This window comes from Amphiura filiformis, chromosome 13 (genome assembly GCF_039555335.1).
Source record: "Amphiura filiformis chromosome 13, Afil_fr2py, whole genome shotgun sequence".
Lineage (NCBI taxonomy): Eukaryota > Metazoa > Echinodermata > Ophiuroidea > Amphilepidida > Amphiuridae > Amphiura > Amphiura filiformis.
This window is the reverse complement of record NC_092640.1, coordinates 9,447,988-9,458,736: the sequence shown is the minus strand read 5'-3', so window position 1 is coordinate 9,458,736 and position 10,749 is coordinate 9,447,988. Positions and strand designations below refer to the sequence as shown.

General features: G+C 37.9%; 1 protein-coding gene across 6 annotated transcripts in view; it reads left to right on the top strand.

Annotated features, from left to right (window-relative positions):
* The window catches only part of LOC140167974 (uncharacterized), a 116,891-nt gene that overhangs the window by 86,304 nt on the left and 19,838 nt on the right, over positions 1-10,749 (top strand). Inside the window, exons 6-7 of one of the 6 annotated variants that reach the window (XM_072191277.1) lie at positions 4,812-4,952; positions 9,282-9,527. In XM_072191277.1, coding sequence (XP_072047378.1) covers positions 4,812-4,952; positions 9,282-9,415 — 275 coding nt within the window. In that variant the 3' untranslated portion in view covers positions 9,416-9,527. Of the gene's footprint in view, positions 1-4,811; positions 6,392-9,281; positions 10,647-10,749 lie in introns of those variants that run through there. The other 5 variants (XM_072191268.1, XM_072191270.1, XM_072191278.1 and 2 more) reach the window with 5 other exon arrangements.

Genomic DNA, 10,749 nt, shown 5'->3' with positions numbered 1-10,749 from the left:
CATGTCCACCTACATGTATTTGATTGAGAATTGTCATGCCTGCATGTTAAGCATTACTGAAACAGGTATTATGATATGATATGACTGGATGAGGCGACAAAACAAAAACCCTGTTCTACGGGCGGGCGGATCTTTAGTAGGGCCGGGTTTTTTACAGTTTTTACGGCTAGAATTACCTTAAATTTTCGCATAATTATAAATTATCATGATAAATTATATTCTGGTTCTGGTTCTGGTTAAGGTACTGCTAAACACCCCTATATCGAATCCCGGTGGTTTGCGAATAATGAAATGTCCGCATCCCAGATCAATTAAACCCTGGTATTAATTATTTATTAGCTTTCGCCACGATCCGTTTTGCAATAACATAAAAGCACTTCAAATAACAGCCCGTTGAGTTCAATGAACTACGCCCTGAAACCGATAGTGCCCCGTAAAGAAGCTCTAGCTCCCATTGACCTCTATACAGGTCAGTGAGCTCTCCATACACAAATGAACAAGTACAATAGGACAAGGCCAGCACCTATGACCTGCTTAGTGACATGTTATTTTGAAGTCTTCTAAAGCTTAATATCTTGAAGATTAGTATTCGTTTGTACACATGGACTGCGCATTTATGACGCAAAATATTAGTTCTTATATAAAATTAGTATTTAGTATAGAGGTCAATGGGAGAGCATGGGGAGAGCTTCTTTACGGGCACTTCTCCATCGGTTTCAGGGCGTAGTTCATTGAACTCAACGGGCTGTTATTTGAAGTGCTTTTATGTTATTGCAAAACGGATCGTGGCGAAAGCTAATAAATAATTCATACCAGGGTTTATTTGATCTTGGATGCGGACATTTCATTATTTGCAAACCACCGGGATTTGATATAGGTTTGCGTTGTAAAATGAAAATGTGAATAAGAGTGTCATCCCCTTGGCCAAACCACAGAGCATACCTTGAGAGGACACTTGGCTCATTTGCACGGCAGTCGGACTCTCCATTGTATTTGTTCATTTGTGTATGGAGAGCAATGGCGACCCTTCATTGTATTTGTTCATTTGTGTATAAAGAGCCATTCTTGGAGCCCACGGGACTCAAGCTAGGTCCTCAGGTAGAGTCAGACGCTGTATATACTAGAAACGCATATTCTTAATTCTGCGTTTATTCAATGTTAGCATTAATTTTGTATTGCCCGGCGCAGTGTCATCGACCCTATATCTTCATGGCATAAATCGCCATGGTAGGTTGAATCCACAGCCACGATTGGCCATTTGGTTCAGACCTTTGAAGCTCTTTGAGACGAATAATTAGTCGAGGGACATGACTAAGGCTACTCACAATAGCCGGGTAATTGATCTTGGTTGTGCGTGAATAAGCTTGTATACCCCATTGAGGTCAATGGTCATCGACTTTTATACTGCCTAGTAGTGAGTGCAGCTGTACTACACGATGTAGGCCATACAGGACCAACGCAATATAAAATTTGAGTTTTGGTCCGATTTTGAGTTCAAAGCGCACGGCCAATTTTCAAAGCGCATTCTAGCGACCATCATATCTGTTCAACACGTATTTTCAAGTGTATGAGACCACATCTGGTTTCTTGAGAAAAATTCATTTACGGGAGATATTCATCATTTTCTAACCCGGTATCCGAAGATTTTCGTCTGATATCAAAATCGTGCATAGCAATTCACGTGTATCGATCCCGTGTATTCATTTTAGTGTCTCTGCTGCACCAAATAATTATTAGCCAGGCGGTGTCGGTGTGCGGCGGCCCCACGCAATGGAAAAACCTGAATTTGTTACATAAGAAATTAAAAAGTGGGATTCCACCTGAGTACATATTAAATGGGTGTAGAAATTGTTCTAAAAATATTAATTAATTTAGACAAACATACGGGATATAATGAACCTTTGACATGACGCCATGATGACATGATTTTATTAGTCGTTTTATATAATATCACCTATACCGTGTGTCATAATACCAATATTTTGTAATTTTATATAAGAACTACATGTAATATTTTGCATCATAAATGCGCAGTCCATATGTACAAACGAATACTAATCTTCAAGATATTAAGCTTTAGAAGACTTCAAAATAACATGTCACTAAGCAGGTCATAGGTGCTGGCCTTGTCCTATTGTACTTGTTCATTTGTGTATGGAGAGCTCACTGACCTGCATAGAGGTCAATGGGAGAGCTTCTTTACGGGGCACTTCTCCATCGGTTTCAGGGCGTAGTTCATTGAACTCAACGGGCTGTTATTTGAAGTGCTTTTATGTTATTGCAAAACGGATCGTGGCGAAAGCTAATAAATAATTCATACCAGGGTTTAATTGATCTGGGATGCGGACATTTCATTATTCGTAAACCACCGGGATTCGATATAGGTTTGCGTTGTAAAATGAAAATGTGAATAAGAGTGTCATCCCCTTGGCCAAACTAGCAGGACTGTGCACCGCTTGGTTACTTGGTGTTGGCGTAATACTGAGTTATTGCTGCCTTGAACTTGTCTTTGTCCTCAATTGAGGCGATGTGTTCGGGTATGGTATTCTAATATACCAGTGTTTTTGGAATGTAGGAGTACTTATAGCAGTTTTTGTTGGTTTGAATTTGGGTGTATTTGACGTGTCTTGATGAACGTTGGGTTGGGCGCAAGACCTTTTGCATTGGGATGGCGAGGTAGACTGCGGAACTCAGTCCTCAATGATAGTCAGTCATTTATCTTTTGGTCGTTATATGACTATCATTTGAGGACTGAGTTGTTACCATACATCTTCCGAGGTGCAGTTTCAGACAATAGCTTGGGATTATTGGGGCAGAGGTTATCTATTGAATCCTTTCATGACCACTGAAGCATAGTCAAGTCTGCCAAGGACACTCGGCACGAATTGAAAGACCATGTCACTTTCGACAAAAGAATGCATGCATGTGAAAGGTCATACGACACCAATTTGGTGTTTGTTATGACACCAATTTGGTGTTTGTTATGCACCTCGAAATATGTACCTTAATGTCTGTGTCTGATGGCGAGGCTACCCTGTAGAGCTTGGTGGAATATTGTCACTCTTGAAATCTTCCTACGCACCTCCAGAGGCTCCTACTCCAACTTGGTCTTCATATTCGTTACACTGCTTTTTCGTTCATAATCCTGACAAACAAATCAGGCCGCCCTATTTTGAACAGCCTCTAGTTTCTGTTTGAGTTCTTGTGTGTAGGGATCCCATACGGATCCACTAAACTCCATACATGGCCTCACAAGTGACTTGTAAGCCATGTTTTTTATATTTTGGGAGCATGAAAACAGGTTTCGCCTGCATGTAACAAACCCCAGAGTTCTGTTTGCTTTGGACACAATACCATTCACGTGTGGGTTCCGTGATAATTTTGAGTTTAGTGTAACACCCAAGTATGGGTGTTCATTTGTTTCAGCTAATATTGTATGATTGAAAATTATTCAAATGGTCATGCGCCGTGAATTGAGGTAACGACGGAGGTGTTACATATTTTGCAATTTTTTAATACATTTTTTTCCTGTATATAGAATGGAGAAAGAGAAGTCCTATCAGTGTGAATATTGTCACCAGAAACCAATTAAATTACATATCATGCATTCTAAACCACATACACTGTATATGTTGCCAAAATCCAGCAAATTACAACCACAGAGCGTAATCCTCCAGATTTTGGAATAATTGTGCCCAGGGAAGTGCCTGCTCTATCAAAAGGACCGGTAATACAAGTACAACCCATCAAACATATACAGAGTATTGTCTACTCAAAGCCTGCATGTAGTACCCTGAAGGCCCGGCCTGAAGGTGCATTGTAAGTAAGCATCTGTTGAGATCATCAAACCCATTCTCTATCTAGAATTCAAAGGGAGCCGCCAATAATGTTTATACCACTCACTTGCTCATATTGTGGAATTTACTTTCACTCCTTTGATGGATTGAAAAGGCATGTTGGTAGACATCGGATGAAGTATGACAGGCTAAATGTCAGAGGGCAGAGTATGTACTGCCAAAATTATGAACGAAAAGATGGCGGTCATACAGAGACAAGCAGATATGGACATTGCCAGAAATGTGTTTTAGATAATAGTGAACTTACCATGCACATCACAACTCAAAACTAAAAATGTCATCAGTAAATAGATGCATTTGTAGGATTATAGCTAAATAATTCAAACTTTTTAGCTTGACAAATCCATTAAATGGATTGACGTAATAATCCGTCAAACAAGCTTCTAATATCACTCTTGCTAGATTTACTTCGCAATTGTTTTGCTAAAAGTATTACGCATTTTTTTTTCATTCTATTTGGGCCCAAAACATTGTTTTTTGTGCTAAAAAGGAAGATGCACAAGGCAATCATTGCCTTGTTTTCTTTTATTATTATGTTTAGGGGGGATACCCCCCTCCCCTCACCAAAATTCGGGGGATTGGGTGTAGCCCCCGCTTCCGCCGCCTATGGTCTGTAAAGATGAGTTAAGCATTAATGCCTGATGTAATGACCATATATCAACAATAATAATAATGAAATACAGTCAAATAATGAAAAATTAAGACCAAAATACATGTATATACAGTATATGATAGGAATCGTAACATCAACTTTCATTAGCCTATACTACTGTGTCATAGAAGACACCCATTTATAAACCAATTACGGTCAATCAAGCTCTAATTACTTATATGCATTATACCATAGATATTGGAACCGTGTTGCCAAAATCCAGCAAATGTATAATGTCAACCACAAAGCGTTAAATGAAACTGATGAGACTAACTACTAGTCTCTGCATTATTCTTCTCCAGATTTTGGAATAATTGTGACCACGGAAGTGCCAAGCTATACATTTGTAATATCGAAAGGACCTGTAATATCATCAAGCACAAGTACAACCGATCAAACATTTGCAGAGGTGTGTCTACTCATAAATACACTGAAGCTACCTTGTAAGTAACCATCTGTTGAGAGAAATCTTCGACTCCATTAATTCTTAATCCAGAATTCCAAGGAAGCCGGTAAAGATGTTTAAACCATTCTCTTGTTCTTATTGTAGAATTTACTTTCACTCCTTTGATGGATATAAGCGGCATGTTGGTAGGCATTGGATGAAGTATGACAGACTTAATGCCAAAGGGCAGCAGAGTATGTACTGTCCAAATTGTAAAAGACAAGATGGCGGTCATATAGAGATTAGCAGATATGAACATTGCCAGAAATGTGTTTTAGATAAAAGTGAACTTACCATGCACATCACAACTCAAACCAGAAATGTCATCTTTCAATGTCAGTATTGTCAGAAGTGTTTCACAGATAGAAGTAACATGAGAAGACATATCAGGATCCACACCAAAGAGAAACCCTATCAGTGTGAATATTGTCAGAAACACTTTGCAGACAAAAGTAATCTTAAGCAACACATCAGAACTCACACAAAAGAAAAGACCTACCAGTGTGAGATTTGTCACAAAATGTTTGCACATAAAAGGACTCTTACAGTCCACATCAGGATCCACACCAAACAAAAGCAGTTTCAATGCGAGTATTGTCAGAAAATCTTTACACAGAAGTTCAGTCTTAAAAGCCACATCAGAACTCACACAAAAGAGAAACCCTATCAGTGTGAATATTGTGAGCAATGTTTTTCAGAATATAGTACTCGCAAACAACACATGAGAACTCATACGAAAGAAAAGCCCTTCCAGTGTGAGATTTGTCAAAACACTTTCACACAGAAAAGTACTCTTATCAAGCACATCAGAACTCACACAAATGAAAAGCCATTTAAGTGTTTGATTTGTCAGAAAACCTTTGCGCATCAGTTCAATCTTAAAAGCCACACCAGAACTCACACAAAAGAGAAACCCTATCAGTGTGAGTATTGTCAAAAATGCTTTGCAGACGGCAGTGCTTGTAAACGGCACATAAGAACTCACACTAAGCCATTACGATGTGAAATTTGTGAGAAAACTTTTGCTCTGCAGGACAGTCTTAAAAGACACCAGAACTCGCACAAAAGAGAAAGCATGTTAGTGTGAATATTGTTGAAGACTTCCATACATAAAAGTACTTTTATAAACCACATCAGAACTCACACAAATGAAAAGCCATTACAGCGTTTGATTTGTCAGAAAACATTTGCACAGCAGGTCAGTATTAAAAGCCGTACACCAGAACTCACACAAAAGAGAAGTCCTATCAGTGTGAATATTGTCACCAGAAACCAATTAAATTACATATCATGCATTCTAAACCACATACACTGTATATGACAGCATTCAAGCTTTGACTTACGTTTGACGGACAAAGTGTGAAAAAAGTATTTAGGGGTAAAAACAGTCAAAATTCTTGATTACTTAAATGTTTCTAGGGGTAAAATATCACATGTTTTCAGATTTTGGCACTTAAAACCCCTTATTTTTTTACTGATTTTAAGAAAAATTCATTTTTTGGTCCAATTTTGGCCGAAAATGGCTGTTTTGGGGTGACAAAAAAATTTGACTTGCTCATTTCCTGTGGTTTTAAGAACATGAAAACTATCAAATAGTGCCTAATTTTCTATGCTAAGTGTGTAACAAGGGTACAATTGTGATATTAAAAGCATTGAATGGGATCCACATATTTCTTTATTTTCATAGCAGGGGTAGAAACTCAAAGGTTCGGGTGACAATTGATTTGGAAAAAAGTATAATATTCGCTTCATTTTCGAATTGAAAAGGCCATATCTCCACAATGGTATGAGCTATAGGGATGTTTTAAGTGTCTTTTTGCTCAGTATTTCAATAGCTAAATGGTGATATAAAAAATAAGTAAGCAAGATTTACAGAAAAGAAAATAACTTGCAATATTTTTGTTTAGGCCTACGTATCTCCATTTTGAAGGACTTATTTTTTTAACAAACATTTTCGCTCAAATTTGAGGGTTTGGGGCAGAAATATGCCTGTACAGTGCTATGGGGAAAATTTTCAAGTTGATGATTATGCATTTTTTTTATGTCAGATTCAGATTCTACACAAAATTTCACCCTAGAAAATGTTCCTTTAAGTAGGATATCTTTCACTTAAGTTTCCACCATTCTGTCCGCCAAACGCAAGTCAAAGCTTGAACGCTGTCATATGTTGCCAAAATCCAGCAAATTGCAACCACAGAGCGTAATCCTCCAGATTTTGGAATAATTGTGCCCAGGGAAGTGCCTGCTCTATCAAAAGGACCGGTAACACAAGTACAACCCATCAAACATATGCAGAGTATTGTCTACTCAAAGCCTGCATGTAGTACCCTGAAGGCCCGGCAAGAAGGTACATTGTAAGTAACCATCTGTTGAGATCATCAAACCCATTCTCTATCTAGAATTCAAAGGAAGCCGCCAGAGATGTTTAAACCATTCACTTGCTCATATTGTGGAATATACTTTCACTCCTTTGATGGATTGAAGAGGCATGTTTGGTAGACATGAGATGAAGTATGTCAGAGGGCAGAGTATGTACTGCGAGAAACCCTATCAGTGTGAATATTGTCAGAAATGCTTTTCACACAGTAGTGCTCGTAAAGAGCACATCAGAACTCACACAAAAGAAAAGCCCTTCCAGTGTGAGATTTGTCAAAACACTTTTTCACGGAAAAGTAATCTTATCAACCACATCAGAACTCGCACAAATGAAAAGCCATTTCAGTGTTTGATTTGTCAGAAAACTTTTACACAGCAGATCACTCTTACAAGACACACCAGAACTCACACAAAAGAAAAGCCCTTCCAGTGTGAGATTTGTCAAAACACTTTTACAGAGAAAGGTAATCTTATCAACCACATCAGAACTCGCACAAATGAAAAGCCATTTCAGTGTTTGATTTGTCAGAAAACTTTTACACAGCAGATCACTCTTACAGAACACACCAGAACTCACACAAATGAAAAGCCATTTCAGTGTTTGATTTGTCAGAAGACCTTTGCACAGCAGATCACTCTTACAAGACACACCAGAACTCACACACAAAAAGAAAAGCCATTTCAGTGTTTGATTTGTCAGAAGACCTTTGTACATTAGAATTCACACAAAAGAAAAGCCATATCAATGTGAACTTTGTGAGAAACGTTTTGCATACCAGAGCAGTCTTAAAATCCACATCAGAACGCACACAGAAGAGAAGCCATATCAGTGCGAATTTTGTCAGAAGACATTCACACATGAAAGCAGGTTTAAAAACCACATCAGAACTCACACAAAAGGGGAACCATTTCATCTTTAAATGCTTTGCAGACGGCAGTTAACGACACATTCGAACTCGCACAAAAAAGCCCTATCAGTGCGAGTATTGTCAGAAATGTTTTGCATGTACGTAGCAGTACTCATAAAAACATTACAACGCACATGAAGGAAAAATCTTGTCATTGGATTGTCAGAAATGGTTTGCAGACAGAAACACTCCTAAACAACACCTCAGAACTCACACAAAAGATTAGCCATTTTAGTGTTTGATTTGTCAGTAGACCTTGTACATCAGGTCAGTTTTAAAGGTTACACCTGAACTCACGCAAAAGAGAAACCTTATCAGTGGGAGTATGACCAGAAATGCTGTACAGACAGATGTACAACACCGCAAAACTCATACAAAAGAAAAGCCATATCAGGGTGAGATTGTACCCGCCACATCTAAAAAAGAAATGTTTTGATTGCCGTAATATAAAAAAGGGTAGGTAGGAAGTTGTAAATTGCATTTGATAAGGGCCTTTTTAATAAACTTGACAATTTTATAAAGTTTAAAATTTAGCATGTGTCCTTAAAACGATTCAAATGTCAGTATATATCGGACGGGGTGGGGCAAAATGGAATTTAATATAAAAATTTGAATGTGTAGGAGACATAAACTTACTTTCATTACGTTTAGAGAAATAAATATGCGAATTCAAAAGATGCTGTGCGAATAACATTTTGAAGAACTGCTAATGGTCTAATTCACAAAACCTGTATATTTTCTGCATTGGACCCATGAATTGAAACGAATTTTTTTCTAAATCTGTTATCCTAGAGCAATAAAATTAGATAAAATTTGGCAATTTAACCCAAAACTTAAGAAAGTTTCTGAATCTCTAACAAAAAGAAATGACTTCAATTACGGTAAATCAAGGTCTGATTACGTACATGCATTATACCACAGATATTGGAACCGTGACCGGAAACTTGTTGCCAAAATCCAGCAAATGTGTATGTCAACCACAAAGCGTAAAATGAAACTGATAAGACTAATTACTAGTCTCGATCTGCATTATTCTTCTCCAGATTTTGGAATAATTGTGACCAGGGAAGTGCCAAGCTATACATTTGTAATATCTAAAGGACCGGTAATATCGTCAATCACAAATACAACCCATCAAACGTATACTCAGGAGTGTCTACAATGTACTCAAAGCTAATACACTGAAGCTACATTGATTGTAACCATCTGTCGAGAGAAATCATCGACTCCATTAATTCTTTATCCAGAATGTCAAGGAAGCCGGTAAAGATGTTTAAACCATTCACTTGTTCCTATTGTAGAATTTACTTTCACTCCTTTGATGGATTTAAGCGGCATATTAGTAGACATCGGATGAAGTATGACGTACTTAATGTCAGAGGGCAACGGAGTATGTATTGCCAAAATTGTAAAAGAAAAGATGGCGATCATACAGAGACAAGCAGATATGGACATTACCAGAAATGTGATAAAAGTGAACTTACTATGCACATCACAACTCAAACCAAAAAAGTCATCTTTCAGTGTCAATATTGTCAGAAGTGTTTCACGGATAGAAGTAACATGGGAAGACATATTAGAATACATACAAAGGATAAACCCTATGAATGTGAATATTGCCAGAAATGCTTTTCACACAGTAGTGCTCGTAAAGTGCACATCCGAACTCACACAAAAGAAAAGACCTACCAGTGTGAGATTTGTTACAAAACTTTTACACAGAAAGGTACTCTTAAAGTCCACATCAGGATCCACACCAAAGAAAAGCCCTTTCAATGCGAGTATTGTCAGAAAACCTTTACACAGAAGTTCGGTCTTATAAGCCACATCAGAACTCACACAAAAGAGCAGCCATATCAGTGTGAACATTGTCAGAAGACTTTCACAATGAAAAGTAGTCTTAAAAGACACATCAGAACTCACACAAATGAAAAACCATTTCAGTGTTTGATTTGTCAGAAAACTTTTGCATATCAGGACAAGCTTACAAACCACATCAGAACTCACACAAAAGAGAAGCCATATCAGTGTAAATATTGTCAGAAATGCTTTGGTAACAGCAGTTCTCATAAACAACACATCAGAACTCACACTAAAGAAAAGCCCTTTCAATGTGAGATTTGTCAGAAAACTTTTACACATCAAAGCAATCTTAAACGCCACATCAGAACTCACACAAAAGAGAAGCCATACCAGTGTGAATATTGTCAGAAGACTTTCACACACAAAAGCAGTCTTAAAAACCACATCAGAACTCACAAAAGAAAAGCCATATCGGTGTGAATATTGCCAGAAATGTTTTGCAAACCCCAGTAATCGTTTGCAACACACCAGAACTCACACAAAAGAACGACCCTTTCAGTGCGAGTATTGTAAGAAAACTTTTGCAAAGCAGCTCAGTCTTAAAGGCCACACCAGACGAACTCACACAAAAGAGAAGCCATATCAGTGTGAATATTGTCAGAAATGCTTTGGAAAAAGCAGTACTCTTAAAGAACACATCAGAACTCA